Source organism: Mixophyes fleayi, chromosome 1, assembly GCF_038048845.1.
Source record: "Mixophyes fleayi isolate aMixFle1 chromosome 1, aMixFle1.hap1, whole genome shotgun sequence".
In the NCBI taxonomy this organism is placed as follows: Eukaryota; Metazoa; Chordata; class Amphibia; order Anura; family Limnodynastidae; genus Mixophyes; species Mixophyes fleayi.
Genome location: NC_134402.1, coordinates 232,060,821 through 232,079,994, shown reverse-complemented (window position 1 = coordinate 232,079,994; position 19,174 = coordinate 232,060,821). Strand labels below are relative to the sequence as shown.

The following is a 19,174-nucleotide window of genomic DNA, read 5'->3' as shown; positions in this document are numbered from 1 at the left end:
GATGAGGGTTTGTTTGTGCATAATGCATCCAGATTTCTAAGTCTTCTATTGTTTATGGAAAAGAATCTACTGTCCATCTAGATTAAAAATGCTTCATCCCACCTTTCAAAAAAAAAAGGTAAAAAAATAGACCATAATAACACCTGAAACACTATCTATTAAATTCAGTTCTAACAGTGAAGAAGTTGAATAGTGAGTGGATGATGTGTTCATAAAAGTGCTTAGTGTTCTGTATTTAAATTCTCAAGTGCACTTTTGTATAATGTTACCTGAGCATTTTTTACTATTAATACGGAGTCTTATGTTGCACATATGGTTTGACCAGACAGATATTTTTTTTAACTGCTTACTAGCACTTTTCTAATGTAACAACTTCCTTGAAACTGGGGATGTAGTGACTTCAGAAGAAGGTTGTTTTACTTTCTTTTTCTTTATAGTCACATTGAGGAGAGTGGAGATGGATCTTCGGAGCGCATTTCAAATCTGCTCAGGAAAAAAAGTCTGTCTTTCTGGACGACTTTATTCCATGCCCACGTATTTCATCACACATTTTTTGTAATCACATTTGTTGCAATGAAAATCATTAATTCCAATATATAAATTATTCATATTGCCTGTGCAATATTTTATCAGCGGCGACTTTTTTTTTTCTAACAAAAATAACTCCATGTTCGTGAAACAGCATAGATGTTGTCCACTCCCTGTACATTACTTACTTCACTGAAGTTCTTTATATTATTGCTACAAGACTCACCCCTCCTCATGTGTCCTTGTTCTAGGTTAGAACAGTCTTGCTTTAGTTTGCAAAACAAACCTTGCGTTTCCATGCAATAAAAAAAACTCTGCCTAATCTCACAAAACTTGTTTTTCTTTGCAAATCCTCCAAAGGATTGTCCATAGAATTGTTTTTATGCAATGTAAGAAAAATATATATTTACTGTAAACTTATTCTACTTGATCATTTATTTAATCTCCTTCATGGTTTTGAGAACATTTTAATAGAAAATCCAAGGAGTTTTCATTTTATTTATTTGTATTATAGCAAAAAAAATACTTCTTAAAGATGCTTTAAAGCTGAAAAAATTTCCATGTACAGGTATGGGACCTGTTATTGTGAAGGCTTGGTACTTAGGGTTTCCAGATAAAGGACCTCATTTAGAGTCGGACGCAAAGTCCGTTTTAGGCGCATCCAACAAAAAAACACTATCACGCATCTGCAGAAAGCACCAAATCCACCTGCATCTTGGACTCAATTAACACTTGCGACTCACTACCAGAGAATGGGAGGAACGTGGAATTGTGAAGGTATGACCATGTAAATACATCCTAGTCGCAGTGAGGCACAGACCTAACACACGTCAAAACAGGGCTAAAGCTGTGCGGCAGGAATTAGGTGGTGCACACGTTAGCTAGCTGCAGGAACTGCTCGCAGCTCGATAGGGTATTAAGAGTGGGACCCAACTAGGGTTGCTTGCCACTCGTAATACCCTACCAAGCTGCAGCACACTCCCACTCCTACACTTCTTAAACAGACTTTGCGTCCTACTCTAAATGAGGTCCAAAGAGTATTTCTGCCATTTTGAACACACTGCCAGCAATTGATTAAAACATATTATAAATTTCTCCATCCTTCCTTACACTAGCTTTCACCTCATTAGACCAATTACCCACTGGTATTAAAAATGTTGCTTTTACTAGTGCTGAAGTGTGGAAAATTTAAGAGAATGGAATTTGATAGTTTTACAATGAAGGCAGTAGAAGAAGTGGCGGAATACCACTGTATATACCTCCACTTCGAGCACTGGTTGAATGACAGCTTGCACATTGGAATAGAACGGTTGGTTCCAATGACCCCTTCCTCACTCCCACCTTTGCCAGGGGCTGGCTGGCAAATTTTTGCCTGGGCAGCAAGACCTGGCTCAGCAACCTATTAGGACCATTTTAAATGACCAAAAAATGCAGGTAGTACAGTGACCAAGGTAGTCCACTATGAGACCGGCCTGGGCCTGACCTTTGCCTGCTTTATTCGCTTTTGTTCACTACACTTGTCCTGCCCTGACCACAGGTCCAACTGCTGGTTAATTGTTGATTGCTGCCTATATAACTACATCACTGAATTGCAGTAATAATTTACTTTTTTCCTTTCCAGATTTCCTTGCCTGTACAATGCATTGCTGCAAGACTTTACTACAATTAGAGCAATGGCATACTGTGTAGTAACCGTGTGTCTGTGTATATAATTTGTCACAGTCTATCCTAGTCACTACAATCTTTCCTATGTATTTTAGTTTTTAAACGTTTATTATAAGCAACTTTATCTGCAGTTGCTATTAACATAGTCTTTCACATGCACGGAGCTATTTCAAACACGTAGCAAAAAAAAAAGGCGGGCTTCTGAGCCCGGGGCTCCCTCCTACGTCACAATAACGTCACGCTGAATGTGTTGGCCTGTGTTTCCTTTGGTTGCTTGGTGACGGTCAAAAGGGGGCGTGGCTACGTCTTTAAAGGGCTCCCTGAGCTGTTTCTCCAGTTGCAGACAGTTCTGAACTGAAGGGTTTATATAGTGCTGCTAAATTTAGGCTCCACTGACTGTTCAGCCTCCTTATCCTGAACGTGTTTCCTCCTCTCCTTGCAATTGGTTTGGTGCATGCCCCCCGTGCCTTTATTTATAATCTAGGCCCCCTCTCAGCTGCAAGGAAAGCTTATTTTTCGATATTGCACATAACTTGGTGCACGGACAGACCTCTCTCCTGAGAGGTTTAGGGAAGACTTACTTTAACTTTTTTTTTTCTTTACTATTTGTCCGCTATTGCTGGCAATCTGACCCGGGTTTAAGGAACACTGAGATGGCTCTCGCCGAGACCATCCTCCCTTCGTTCTCTACCTTTGCAAATCAAAGAGAGAAATGCTTCCAAGAGGTGAGTACCTAAACCTGCATGACAAGTGAGCAGGTGTGAGAGGCTGAGATCTTCCAGGAGTGTAGATTAGATCTGACATGATCAGAACACTTGTTATATGTATAAAATAGAATAGAAAACCTCTTTATTACGGCAATGACAAAGTGCAAAATAAAAGCAATATAACCGACTGTTTTGTGCAGAATAAACACGTAGCGTTTGTCATGCATTATTAGTAAAAGACGATCATTAAATACTTAATAACTTTTAATCCGTAGCAGTATTTGTAAAGTTTTGTTTCTTTAATGCATAATAGAATGTTAAAGCATTCAAACTGTTGAAAATTACTTGCTGTTTATAGACTTGTATTGTACGTTTTCATTTTGCATTATCAACTCCGTGGGCATGTGCCATTTACTCATGTGCTTCTTTCTTTTTCAGAAGTGGAAGAGTGTTTATGAATCCAAGTCTACACATAGCAGCTGTAATGTACCTGAGTTGATGCACAGCACAGACCCATTCTGCTCCAAGAAAGAAGATGAAGACTTAAACAATGTGTTAGAATTTGTATTATCAATGGGGGCAGACAAGAATGTCCAAACATGTGGAGATTATTCAATGTTGCCTCCTGAATCTTGCACTTACTACCAGACAACCTCTTCTCCTGGGGGCTACAGCACAGACCGCAGTCCTCCTCCTTACAGTTCATCAAGCCTCATGACTGAACTGATGAGATCTGACATGGACAACTACTGCCACCCAAACAATGTTCAGGGGAGGTTTTTTGTATCCTCAAACTTTGACTTTCCAGATACCATCAAAGCAGAGCCAGATATGGACTCTTATGGACCTATAATCGGCTTGGTGCCTCAATCATGTTCAAAAATTAAGCAGGAAGGTAGTGCTGCCTGCATGATGGCATATGACCAACCAAGACTTGCAAACTCTCCACAGATGGGTGGCATTGACACTCCGCCTCTGAGCCCAGATGACCTGATGTTAAATGAGTGCCAAACTCAGCTTATATGCCACCCTACACTGCCATATGCCCATGGCTACCAGAATACAGCTGCCTTCCACCACCCACCTTCCATCCAGTATCAAAGTGCTTCACAGTACAGCTTGTTTGAGGACAATTTACCTATGCAGCAGTCTGCTACCAGGGGTGTCATAACTCCTCCTTGCTCTCCTCTTGAAATCCTGGATACCAAACCAAAGAGGGGGCGCCGATCATGGCCCAGAAAGAGAACCGCTACGCACACATGCTCCTATGCTGGTTGTGGGAAGACTTATACCAAGAGCTCTCATCTCAAGGCACATCTAAGAACACATACTGGTAAGTTCATGTCTTGGCAATATTGACTTGTGCCCTAGTATTTTTTCAACAGCTGTGTTTCTGCACTCTGTATTGCAAACTGCTTTTTTAACAAGAGTCCTGTTTTGGGTTTTTTTTATGCATCATCAGCCACCTTTTTGAACACATTGGGTTGATTTAATTGGCAATAATTTATAATCTGTATATCCAGATGCTTCCTGACTACTAAACTTTCAGTAACCATATGTTACCAGATGATGGTCATCTCTAATTAACCTTTCTGCATTCTCTTTTTCCTAGGTGAAAAACCCTATCATTGCAACTGGGAAGGATGTGGATGGAAATTTGCCAGATCTGATGAACTTACTCGCCACTTCCGCAAACACACTGGTCATCGGCCTTTCCAGTGTCACCTGTGTGACCGTGCATTCTCACGATCAGACCACTTGGCGCTGCACATGAAGAGGCATATGTAAAACTTGGCCTGTTGGCCGTATGAACTCTGCTTCATATTACGGACCTATGTGGGTTTCACTATAGCTGGTACTGCATGGGGGGTTGAGATGTCCTTCTGCAACTCTAGTGGACCTTGCAAGGAAAGACTTCTTTTAAAGAAGACAAAGGCTGGACCTAATAACTTGAACTTCTGCATTAACTGGAGCGCCTCATGGATGGGATTATTTAGAAATGTGTTGCTAGATATAAATTGTTAACCCTTTGCTTGCTTTAAGAGCAGCAAAAAGTATTAAGGGGCATTGCGTGTTAAATGTGGGATTTCAAAGAAATCCCAACCATGTCAGATTATATAATACAGAATATTCCATGTACTTCAAATCTTCTGTTCGTTCTACAGTACGTAATGCAGCACTTGTGTCCCAGGTCGTATCACTAATTTACAGTTATTCCATCCCGAATGTAAAGTTACTGTATGTGATAGGGCTACTTGTTAATCACTGTAGTGTATATGGTCTGGGTTATGTCTTCCATAAGTACTAGAAATATATCCTGTATTGTATAATGCAGTGGAAAGTGCATTTTTCAACATTCCATTGTTTAACTTGATTGTATTCCAGGACAATGTTTGTATGAAACTGCCGTAATCTTGACAGGATAAACATTTTGAATATCCGATAAAGTTTCATTAAATATATAAATTTCAAACTTTATTTTTTTTTTTCCTTTTGGAATATATTTTTATATAGACAGTGTTTGTCACATTACACTATAAAAGAGCAGGGCTTGAGGTCTTGCAAGGAAATAACCTTTTTTTATATTGTATTTATGTGTAATTATATAAATTTGTACATAGGTTTCTTCAATGAAAACGTTGTATAGTGTAAATATGACGACGAATGGCATGTTGCTGTTTTTGTTTTGTTTTGAGGAAACACATTTTCAATGATTTGCAATATGTTTCATTTTTTTTTTTCTTAAATAAAAGCAAAAAATAAAAGTAACAAATGTGTAATATCGTTTTGTCCCAGTACACCTTACATCATCTATGACAAAGTACGATTATGCTTTGAATACACACCCACTTACACCTAGAGAAAAGTGTTTAGATTACATATCTTATAAATTATACTTGTGATTTGAATGATCTAATGAAAACCAATTTAACATGCGTAACTTCTCACATGACAGACTGTGTCCATATACCAGCCATGTATAGACTATAGATTGGACATTAACATCAAAATTGTGGAAATCTACTGAAAGTTCAATACATGTTGGAAATAATGTGCATTGGTTTGTTCACGTAAATAAGTAATTTATACAATAATAAACAAAATGAAGCAATGACTATATGGGGTCTTCAGGCTCTTCCAAAATCTGTGTCTGTTATTAGCAAACATATTAATAATTTGGAGGGAGAGCCTGAAACTATTCTGCGATGTTTGGGTGAGATCTGTTCATATTACAAAAGCATCGCATCTGCACTGCTGGGCAAATATTTGATGATGCTCCACCTGCTGCCTCTGCATGGGTATTGCACTTTCACCTGCTCCAAGATTCCAGCAATCTGTGCATCCTTCTCCCTTTTTGGACCTTTTATTTTCACAATCTAATATACCATATCTACAGGGATTTCTTTCAATGAGTCATGTGCTGTTCCCAGCTGAGTCAGTGATTAAAGCTTTTGAAATTTATCAGGTTTTTTACTTGTGATTTCTGCAACCAATACACCTACGCAGGATGACTAGTGGAATAATATGAATCATGTTTGATCTTGAATTACATCTATTTAGTATTCCCATGTAATTGTATCTCAGCAATAATAATGCCATAGTTTAGTTGTAGAGCGCGTAATGTGAAATACCACAGGCTGAACACAGAATTAAGCAATTTTTCTCAAGAACTGTTTTCACAATTTGTTCTCTACTTGCACCATACAACTAAACCTATATAATGCTTGTTGACACTGTTGAAGTGCAGGCAAAGTTACATTTGTTGTATAGAAGTGGTTGTTGTTTTCCCTTAAGTACCAATTAAAAAATCAGGGCATCGCTTAGATGCATAGACTAGACATACTTTTCTTTTAGCGTGAGGAGCAAAGCCAGCTGAAAGGTACAAATTTGCATCTGGACAAATCATGCGATGACGGAAGTGGTGTAAAAGCACTTTTTTTAAAAAAAAAACAGGGAAAACACTGCACCGTAGTTTAGAGTTCCGCAAGGATGTCCTCTCCCCCCCCCCCTCCCCCCGTAGCGCAATATGGTTTAGCCAACGTGTAAAATTGCACAAAAAAGAGCAACTTGTACTTTGAGTATATTTTCCTGTAAGCACTCTCTAGTGTGATGTTTAAAGGAAATGACCATGTAACAGACTATATAGCATTGGGTAAATATACATAGAAATATTGAGGGCATTGTTGCTCTGCTTGTTTATGCACAAAATAAGTGCCTTCTTACTTTACAGAGGCTTACTGTTTTGTGTATGCTTTTCAGATAAATGTTTGGTACAATAATGATTTTGTGCATGTTTTTCCTCCTAGTATCTATTTCATTGATGTGGTGCACTAGCTGTAAAAACAGTCGTGCAAGATATACTTAACACCATCACAGCAAACTATTGTCATACTTTGATAAAAACAAAACATGTAAAAATAAAATCAAAGGATAACTGTAACAGACTTTTAAACGTAAATTACATGATTAACTCTATATAAAAGCTACCGATAACACATAATTGTGTAACTGTTTCCATACCTTGATAGAACTTTAGATGTTTGACATGAAATTTGCGTTTACTATACAGCAGAGTACACTCTATTGGTCTCTGTTAGCAACTGTATATCTGTAGAAAGGTTTGCTGTATTATTCTTCAATAGTTTTGCTGACATGCATCTATGAATACAATCTCTTCGCACACTTACAACTTTGTATAAGAAAAACATCAGGTCTAGCAAAGTCCTTAAGTCATGAAATATATGTGAATGTTATTGATGGTTCTGAATTACAAGGTTTTTTCTGCCCTTAATTTCCAGTATTGTGTTCCACAAAATCTCGCTATGTTGAACTAACCATTAATTGAAATGTATTGTTCGGGTAACTCTGTCAACACGTGTGTTAATGCAATGTAACCACATCATTTTACTATTTGTAAAAATAGCTTCTTTCGAGAGATACACAGAAACAGTGCTTGGTTACTGAGATGGAAGAAAGCACCTCTCATTTCACTTTTATGGAGTCTTACATGCCCAGCAGTGAAAGGAAGATACAAAGCATTGTTAGATATAACCTGATTTAATAGAAACATTTATAAACTCCTCATTTAATCTCAAGTGCCAGTCAACATTTTCTAAGATGCGTATTGTTATGAATATAGTTTACATATAGTATCACACACCAAATATTTCAGAGAGCTGTACAATTCTACATTGAAATTTTAGAAGTGGGAGAGATCCATACTCTTCCTCCTCCCAATTGTTCTGTTATCAGTAAAAGGATCACAGCTTACTTAGCAGTGGTGAGGTCATAGTGAACTGGGGGCGTGGCTGTGCAGATATGTAGCGGGGCTAAAGCTTTACTCACAAGTGTCAACGGATAGGTTTAACTATAAAAATGTAACTATTAGCACATTTGTGACAAACACATTTTGAACAGTTAATTGAAGTTTTAATATTATGATTGCTATATTGCCAATTGTAGTCATTGGTGTATTATACTAATGGCCACTTGGGAAGCCGCCTTGGGCCTAGTGATGAATATCTCGCAATAGTACCATTTTTTAGTACGACTGTCCTGATTATGGATGCCCAATGGTGCACAGCCAATCAGGATGTGGGTGTGACTGCAGCAGAATGCAGTAATGACTGGATAGAATGCGGAAAGTACTTATTTTGTAAAGATTTTTTTTAAATGATGGGAGGTGAGAAATTGTTCCACCCACCCATAGCGCTGCATTCAATTTCAGGAAGATTGTTGCTGCCATAGTGCAAGAAATTAAATATGGCAGCATAATCTATAGCCATGACTAGATGCTAGAGTATATGTAAAAGCTAACTCAATGGCAATTGCAATTGGTGGAATATGGACCAAGCAGACACAATTCTGGGAGTGAAATTATCAATCAGGGTCCAAGACAGTCTTAAGTCACTAATGGGCATAGTTATAGTACCATCAAAGCAAGGCTAGTATTTCTTTAATAGCTTTGAACAAAATGAAAAAAATAAATAATATATATACACACATACATACACTCACTTTCTTTACCTCTCAACTATGTATGTAATAAAAATCTTAAAGAAAACTTCACCTTAAAGGATATGTACTTTAAAATATATGGCGATAGATGAGCCACAACATTGAAATGACCTGCCTAATATTTCCCCTCCATACTGTCAAAACAGTTCTGAGCCGTCAAACATGGACTCCACAAGACTTCTGAAGGTGTCCTGTTGTATCTGGTACCAAGACATTATCAGCAGATCCTTTAAGTCCTGCAACTTGTGAGGTGAGGCCTCCATGGTTTGGACTTGATTTTCCGGCACATCTCACAGATGCTCAATTGGATTGAGATCTGGGGAATTTGGGGGTCAAGTCAACACCTTGACATGCTCCTCAAACCATTCCTGAACAATTTTTGCAGTGTAGCACGGCGTATTATTCTACTGAAGAGGCCAATGCCATCAGGGAATACCTTGACCATGAAGGAGATGGTACATGTCAAAGTTACATCTACATAAATGCCAGGACCCAAAGTTTCCCAGCAGAATATTACCCAGAGCATCACACTGCCCCTGCCGGCTTGGATTCTTCCCATAGTGCATCCTGGTGCCACCTCTTCCTCAGGTAAATGGCGCATACGCACCTTGCCATCCACATGATGTAATAGAAAACGTTTCATCACACCAGGCCACCATCTTTCATTGCTCCATGGTCCAGTTGTGGTGCTCACATGCCCATTGTAGGCACTCTTGGCAGTGACCAGGGGTCAGCATGGGCACTCTGACCAGTCTGTGGCTACATAGGCCCATACACAGCAAGCTGTGATGCACTGTTTGTTCTGACACCTTTCTAACATAGCCAGCATTAACTTTTCAGCAATTCGTGCCTCTATAGCTTTTCTGTGAGATTGGACCAGAGGGGCTAGCTTTCACTCCCCACACATATCAATGAGCCTTTGGCAAGCATAACCCTGGTGATAGTTCACTGGCTGCCCTTCCTTTGACGTCTTTAAGTAGGTACTAATCACTGCATATCAGTAACACCCCACACAACCTGCCGTTTTGGAGATACTCTGACCCAGTCGTCTAACCATCACAATTTAGCCCTTATTAAAGTTTTTCAGATTGTTACAATTACACTTGCTCATTGTTCCTGCTTCCAACACATCTGCCTAATATACACTTGCTACCTAATTCCCTTGACAGGTGGCATTGTAATGTTGTGGCTGATCTCATTATATATATATATATATAAATATATATATATATATATATATACATATATATATATATATATATATAATCACTAGATAATGGAACATGGCTGCAGGGATTCACATCCATTCAGCTACAGGAGCATTAGTGAAGTAAAGTACTAATGTTGAGCAGTAAGGCCTAGCTCACGGGCAGTGTTCCAAATCATCCCAAAGGTGTTTGATGGATGCACAGGTCAGAGCTCTGTGTGGGTCAGTCAAGTTCTTCTACATCAAACTCAGGGAAACATCATTTTTTCATGGACCGCACTTTGTAGATGGGTGCATTGTCATTCTGAAACAGATAGGGGTCTTCCCTGAACCTTGCCACAAAACTGGAAGCACACAATTCTCTAAAATGTAATTTATGCTGTAGCATTAAGATTTACTTTCACTGGACCTAAGGAGCCTAGGCCAAACCATAAAAAACAACACAGACCATTATTCCTCCTCCTCCAGACTTCACAGATGGCAGTACACATTTGTGCATTAAGAGTTCTCCTGTCAAACCCAGATTTGTCCATCAGACCTGTATGCGGCTGCTCGACCATGAAGCTCCTGATGAACAGTTTTCCTGCCGATATTGCTTCCAGAGGCAGTTTGAAACTGTAGTTAGTGTTGAAACTAAGGGTAGATTATTTTTCAGCGCTACAAGCTTCAGCACCCTTCAGTCCCGTTCTGTGAGCTTGTGTGGCCTACCATTTTTCAGCTGTGCCGTTTTTGTTGCTAGACGTTTACATTTCACAATAACGCACTTAGGAGCATATTCAATTGTTGGCGTTACTACCTAAAGTAACACGGCGCGTGCACTATTACCGTCAATCCGGTAATAGTGCGCGTAAATACCGTTATTACGGTACATTTCACGCTGGATTTCCGCTCGCGGCTCAGGGAGCTGCGAGCTGAAATCCGGCTTAGTATTACCGTAATAACGGTAATACTTTTTCCGTGGCGGAAAACGCCAACTATTGAATATGCCCCTTACAGTTGACTGGGGCAGCTCTAGCAGGACACAAATTTGACGAACTGACTTTGTGGAAAGGTGGCACCTATGACAGTGCCACATTGAAAGTCACTGAGCTCTTTAGTATGACACATTCTACTGCTGTTTGGTTATGGAGTTTGTATGGCTGTATGCTTCAGTTTATGCACCTGTTAGCAATGGCTGAAATGGCCAAACACACTAACTAGAAGGGTATTTCTGGGGTCCCAATAACAAAAACGAAAAACACATGACACATGTCTTGAGCAAATTTATCTTTGTTACAGATGTTTATAAACCCAAAACTTTGCCCACCTACAGTAGCTGATTTGTAGCTCGTCTTTTTTTACTTTCTGCTGTGTTCGTCACTTAGGGCTAGATTTACTAAGCTGCGGGTTTGAAAAAGTGGGGATGTTGCCTATAGCAACCAATCAGATTCTAGCTATCATTTTGTAGAAGGTACTAAATAAATGAAAGCTAGAATCTGAATCCCCACTTTTTCAAACCCGCAGCTTAGTAAATCTAGCCCTTAGTCTACTTGTTTTTTTCTCATTTATTGCCTGTCTAGCAAAGAGACAAAAGTCGTTTCCAAAGCTTGCAATTTAAACCAAATCAGTTAGCCTAAAAAGGCCAGCACTTTACTTCCACTTTCTTTTCTTAGTTGAGCACATTCTCAGCAGTTGCTTCAAGGTCAGTAACACCTGCAGGTAACATGACTCTCTAGCCTGAGAGACATAACTAGTCTGTGTGCCATCACAGTTGTACATCTAAGGGGTATTCTATCATTGTAATCTGCTGCTATTAAATTGAAAGCACACTTAAATTAGTAATGGGCTATTTATTTTGTCACATTAAAAGAAAAATATAATTAAATTACGAGATAAAATATGACATTTCTTTCAAGCAATTGTACAGTATTTTCTAAATAAACTGAAATATTGTTGGAAATGAGGATTCTTGGGATAAGTGACTTGCATTCTTCCACAGATGGTTTGATACTTTACTATATCATAAGGAACAGGTGGACTTCTTGTATTTTATTCAAATCTGCATCCCCACGATAATGGCACCCTCTTGTGGTGCAGATGCTTTCGTATAACTTGCAGAATTAATGTTTTAAAAATATCACTCATAATACGGATTCATCTATTAATGCATCTGCATTATTTACTGTATAGTGAAAGTTGGGACTAGTAGTATTTCTCAGAGAGAATAGTACGTATTTCAAAGCAATAAACATAGCCTAAAATATCACAGCAGTAAACGGTATACCAAGCAAGGTATGCTTTTGACATGAAGCCATTACAGAGACAATATATAATGCTAGCCACACTTTTTGCAACATCACAGTGATTTGGCCACTTAGCCTCATGGACTAAATAGTTGGATCTTGTCCAATTTGGCCACTGTGTGCTGGAGTGTGGCCAGATTAAGGGGTCTATTTATTAAGATAGTTTGGTAACAATCACTATGCATTGTTGCAAACCACAGTGATGCATGAGAAACCACTGCTGTAATTTCCCATGCTAGGCTGCTCTGGTAGATCCAGTGAGGTTCCCCTCCGACATCAATTCTTTTTACTATTTACCGGAGACATAACGCTGGGGTCTGTGTTAAGAATCGTTAAGTGGGTCATGGCAGGAGAAATCTATGATTCTTCTTCTGTTGAACCCTTCATAAATTATGCAATGGCCATTTTATGTAAAAAAAAAAAAAAACTACTGTGTTCTCCATTTTTATGGCTAATCGCACCTTAATAAATAGACCTCTATGGCTAGGTACACACTGAAGCGTTTTTGTCCAGTCATTGGGCGATTTGACAAATTACTGGACATACGACCGTTCGGTCGGAAGTCATGTTAGTGTGTATAGTGACACGATGGTCGAAATTCATTCCAAAGTGCCGATTGTCGGCTCATTTGGTTGGTCGTTGTGTTTAATATTTTCCAACCAATCCTCCTAATGATCATGTAGTGAGTATAATTTTCTGATAGATCCACGACCAAGTGCTGATAGTTCCTCGAGATGCGACTCTTTTGGGGGCATGTGTATGTTAATTTCTGATACCTGTACCAGTCCCATGTGGTGTGGTGTCCGCACGTCACTCATTTTGTAATTAGTAGTAAAGCCATAGCAGGTGTCTATTGCATTAATGCGCATAGCATACGCCTGCCAGTTTAATTATAAACCTTTGTCAGTGTAGTCTTATAACACACAAAGATTTATTTATATGTACATTGCTTATGTCTGCTTCCTTAATTATAACTATGTGACTAGATTGTACACTCAATACACATTAATATAAAGGTTAAATATGTGTATTACATTTGTTTACCTGCATAATTAAATACATTTTTGTATATAACACACGTTTGTGCGTTTCCTATAGATGTGTATTTTATTTATGTCTGGTTTCATATTAGTACACCTGTGTAAATTGTTCTGCATCTTGCACCTGTGTTCTGTAAAACCCTTTACATGTACATTTAAGATGTTTTATATTCAAACCTTTCTTTACTTGTTAATGCATATATTTGTAAAATACACAGAATAAACCACACATTGTACATCCAACAGATTTATTGCTAAATTATTCTTCAAAAAATATATTGGTAAAAATATATATTTTTTTTGCAGTTGAGAACAAACGTACAATGTACATGTGCTAGCGAATGTATAAAGAAATTTGTTGCCTTCGCTTTTTTATGAGGTTTGGGGTGGTTACTATTGGACATGCTTTGCTCCTTATTTAAATTTCTTGGTGATATCGTTACATAGTCGTTTAAGTGTGTACAAATTTGCAATCTTTGCTCACGACACTATGGCGGTGAAAAGTCGCTTTCCGGACTGTCGGTCTTTCGTTAATCGTCTAAAACGTGACTAGTGTGTGCGCATTAATCGCCCGAGTGATCGGACCTTCAGTCAAAGGTAAAGTCGTTGTAGTTAACACGTTGGTCTGAAAATTCTTCAGTGTGAACCTAGCCTAAGAAAGCTAGGAGAACACTAAAATTGCAATGAACAGCTTTCCTCCTAATGATTTATGAGATAGCACTCCATTTAGCATTATACAAACAATGGACAACAGAGTCTAGCCCTTGAGCTCTTACCTTCATTGTTTGCAAATGGAATACATGTTTGAGTACTTCTGATCATGGTATTAGAAAAAAAGGAGAGACGCATAATAAAAAAAAACAACACACATACTAAAAGAAATATGTAAAAGGTACAGAAACATTCTAATTCTCAACTTTGCTAAAAAAAAAAAAAGTTAGATCGCATATTTACCATGTACCAACATACATAGGGTATGCAACAAATACATTATAAAGTAAAACAAGTCTTGCTGATTCTGTCTCAGAGCAGAATATATTGGCACTACCTTACACAAGTGTCATACCCACAGATAAACTGTTTTTTAAAATATCAGTGTTGATTTCTGTAAGGAAAAAAAAAAGAGGTGCAGTCTAAACATTTGTTGGTGAAGCTATGATGGTCTGGGTCCAGTGGCGGATCCAGGGAGGGGGCGATCGCCCCCCCTAGCAGGGGCTTGCTGCCGGCGGCTGCACACTGTGCAGGTCCGTTCGGCAGTGATAATGTGCTGCCCAGCTGCTCTGATTGTGTTTTAAACACAACACGCGGGACAGCACATTATCACTGCCGAACGGACCTGCACATACTGTGCAGCTGCCGGCAGCCTTAGAAGTTAGAAAGGGGGCGGGGCCTAAATCGCCCCCCCCTATATCGCCCGGGGTAGAAAAAAATTCTAGATCCGCCCCTGTCTGGGTCATTGTAGGGTAGACAACTGGCATAGATTGTGCAGATTGAACAGTCGCCAATGACTATTTTATTGGCAGTTTCTAATGCTGCTGCCTTAAAATAGCCAGAAGCACTTTTCACACCATCTGAAACAATTGTTATTCCACTACTTTATGTATCAAATATTTTCAAACCTCTTAGGCTTTAAGTTCATCTGGACACGGTCAGCTTTACTGGGTGTTTAATGTCATTGTGTCCAGCTTAATGATCGGTTTGTGTCATGATCTCATCAATGTACTGTGTAATATGTCAGCATTTTCTAAATCAATGATGATAATAATAGCAACAACAATAATGTCACTCCTCAGGCAGCAGCTCATTTTCTTGCTTGGGACAATGATAGCATTGCATTGATATGCATAGTTGTTGCTTTGTAGTTATTAACCAATCAGCATGTGTCAATATTCCCTGCCATCCTTCTGTATAGTACTATCCCAGGTCTGCATGTGTCCCCCTTCAGCTAGCCACTAGTGCCACACACAATGGAGTCATCTAATTCGCTCTGTAGCATCTTTAATGTCCAACAGCTGCAAAAACAGTGCTCTGGTCCACTTTCTAGGCATGATCTGTTGAGGAAAAAGGTGTATTTATTACTCAAACAATCTAAAATTTAAGGTTTACTACTTTTTCACAGACAAATGTCAAATAAATTCCCACTATGTGTGTTGTACTGAAACGTTAATGATTTATGAAGGTGCGTATAGGTATTATGCATGTCAAATTAGTGGAAATTTGGACAATTACCATTTTCTAGTTTCCCTCTGTGCTATTCAGCCATGTCTTTGGATGAGCAGAAAGTTTTATTTATTTTCATTGTGATCATTTTCACATTGCATACAATGTAACACCCCCTCTGGTGTTGTTATTGATGGCTCCCAGTGGCTGAGTGTGTGGTTCTACAATGGGACCTAGAGGAGACACACCAGAAGGGTTGCTTAGCAACAAGGCTGTTATGGGAGGATCAGAACCTGTATGGCAGTTGGGAGTGTGACAGTTGGTGGGAGACATCCTGCAAGCCAGGACCCAGGCGGTAGGAGGGAGGTCCTGGGTCCTCGGCCAGTGAGAAGGGGTGCACGGTGGGTGCCACAAGGTACTATGAAGTACCAGGAGGCACCAGAAGGTGTAATGATGAAAAGCCCACCAGTCATCTACATCCACGCCAGGAGCTAGCCAGGGCTGAGAAGGAGGTGTTTTTTCCCTCCACGCACTCTGCCTTGCTCCCAAAATTCCCACTTAATTTCTTATTGCAGTTACCTGGGCTGCATAAAGTGATTTTAAAGAATACCTCTCTCCACCGGCCGCTAGTATGTCAAAGTTAATTTAAAATAGTGATCACTTATCTCTATAGAGAACGGGTTGTCCATACACACTGACAATTTCCCCAAATTCATTATGTTCCACAAATGCTGTCTGTTAATCTGTCAAGTTGTCAGTGTATACTGTGACATTCTGTTCACTGCAGAGATAAAAATCTGAACGGAGTGTACCAGGGATGCAAAACAAAAGCCTGTGGATATGAGCCCTTAGGGTGTCTATCAAATGATTTACATAATATGCTGTTCAGCTGCTATTTGCTTTATGCAATTGTGTTCAACCGTTTCACTGTCACAAATGTCCCTTCTTTCAATCTGTGCACTATTACCTCTTGTTAGCAACACACGCAAGACATACCTGCCAACAATCCTAAATGGAACTTCTGGATAAAATAGGCTATGCCATGATCCACACAAACCAGTCATTCCCAAATCCAGACCTCATGGATCCCTAACAGTGCATGTTTTCCATATCTCTTTGCTGAAGCACAGGTGTAGTCATAACTAACTGACACATTTTGAAAGATCCACAGGTGGTATAATTATTTCACTTGTGACCTGGAAAACCTGCACTGTTAGGGCTCCCTGAGGACTGGAGTTGTTAAACAGTGACCCAACCCATGCCTGGATCAGGAAGATCATGGCCCATCCTGCTATTGAAAATCGTGACTATTCGCAAGTATGAGTAAAAGATACATTATGCATTGATCCCCCCTCCTGCAGTTGCTCATAAATATGCTGATGCAGAGTTAGCCGCAAAATTGGTGTCATTTACACTCTAAAAAGGGGGAAATATAAATGTGTTTATGCCCATATAACTTAAAAAAACATCTCTAATACAACTAAAAAAATGCTCCATTTTGTACACAAAAAATATTTTTACGTTTAAACAAACAGATAAAAGTATAATAGATGCTAGAACGAAGAAGAAAGCATCAAGCTGCTTCAACAGTGCAATCGCAAATAGCCAGTAACAAGCGGTTCACTAGAGATCATCATCATCCACTATTTACACCCACGCCTGACCACCCACAAATACGGCTGTCTCAAGCGTATATATACATATTTTCACCAGTCTGCATCCATTCGCAATTGCAAATACATGGCCTTACTCTACTTGGCCTATATTGAAACACCGCCGTTCCGCCTCTTCAAACACAGGCTGGTGTAAGAGGCAAAATCAAACAAATCTGCATTGGCGCAAATAGGCATGCGCAGCGCAGCAAAATATATTACATCAACTGGGGTAGTACTCGCTGTGCATCAGCCCCAGAGTCAAAAATACAGTGAAATTGTACTATGCTTACCATCCCAGAGCAACGTGATCCCTGCTGGTTCCATATTTAGCTAACTTTTTGCTTATGATCCGGAACATATTCAGTTGCATTTGCAGCTACTGGTCCCAAGAAGAACTTCATTTGATTAGTTACATGCTCCAGTCAAAGCTGCATCTATGTCATCCACTTGAGAAGCAGATCTTTCCTCTGGTGAAACGGGGCAGCCCAGGGTGAACTTAATTCACTCTATGGAGTGACAGTGACTTTACGGTTGTCCGATCACTCCCTGATACATCAGAGAGTAATACTGCTGTCTAATAACCTATTTAAACTACCATTTGGGAGCTATATCCTGCCTTCTTGTGATAGTGAGGAAAAAAAACACCACCACCTATGGGCTATGGGTTGGGTCACGGGGCATGCCCCACTGTTGAATGAGGTGCATCAGTGTGTTTTTAATCATATATAATAAATATATATAATAAAAATAGCTTGATACCTCCCCCTTCAGGGTACTGATGAGAGGTCATGGTGCCCAGTGATTAGAGTTAATGCCTTCATGTGCTGTAACTCTATAAACCATGATACCATTGGTGACATATGTTTTTCACAGCTGTCTGTGGAAAAGCCCTTTCTGCAAGCCTTCTGTGGACCTCTTGGGCATTATTCTGTTGAACCAGATATAAGACGCATCACTAAAGACAAATCAGCGCCACTGTGCTACCCAGTGTCTCTCAACACCAGAAAAAGGTGTTAGAGGAGGACATTGTAATGGAACCTTGAGTGCAGGTTAGTGCATGGTACATCCATGGCAAGCTGATGGCAGTTAGTGATGGCTACACTTCAGATCAGCTCTGACCCTCACCTCCCACATATTTAAAACATGTGATATTGATAAGAAAAATCCACCCATAGCATTTGTAGAATAAATATGTATGAATCAAGAAAAACAGTACAATGTGTAATCATGGTTTAGTGTATTTCTCCAACTTTAAAGGTTTTGTACATCTAGTGTTTGCGACATTGCAAGTGACAAACGTTTAAATCTAAACATTTGTGGTATGTGTGATCTATAAAATTTAGACTTTTAACTTTAGTTGGTATTACAGTCAAGTCCATAAATATTGGGACATCGACACAATTCTCATATTTTGGGCTCTATACACCACCACAATGGATTTGAAATGAAACTAACAAGACGTGCTTTAACTGCAGACTTTCAGCTTCAATTTGAGGGTATTTACATCCAAATCAGGTGAACGGTGTAGGAATTACAACGGTTTCTATATGTGCCTCCCACTTTTTTTTTTAAAGATTTTATTTTTGCGAGGGTCAACCAAAAGTAACATTCTATACAGCACGGTGTTAAAAAACATCTGAAAAATACATATGCATTAAAACATACAGCTTCTTGTTAGAAAAGAGTATTAATAAGGATGTTGACCCAATTTTTTCAAGAAAGCAACAAGTTTAGAAAGAGAAATAAGACTGAGAAGAGTAAAGAGGGGGGTGGGGGGCGGTGTGGCGGGCCGCCTAAGAGTAAGAGGGAGGAAAGAGTGTAGTGGAATATGGGAGAAGATAAAGAAAGAGAAGAGATGGGAGAGATGGAACAGGGAAGGGAAGAAAGAATCTAGATGGAGTGATGCTGTAGA

At 39.3% G+C, this 19,174-nt stretch overlaps 1 protein-coding gene across 1 annotated transcript; it reads left to right on the top strand.

The window, feature by feature from the left end:
• Positions 1-2,545: 2,545 nt before the first annotated feature.
• Positions 2,546-5,378, top strand: KLF2 (KLF transcription factor 2). The gene is made up of 3 exons (XM_075207397.1): positions 2,546-2,918; positions 3,339-4,233; positions 4,513-5,378. Exons 1-3 carry the CDS (start codon positions 2,847-2,849, stop codon positions 4,686-4,688), a joined length of 1,143 nt encoding a protein of 380 aa, XP_075063498.1. The 5' UTR covers positions 2,546-2,846; the 3' UTR covers positions 4,689-5,378.
• Positions 5,379-19,174: the final 13,796 nt, after the last annotated feature.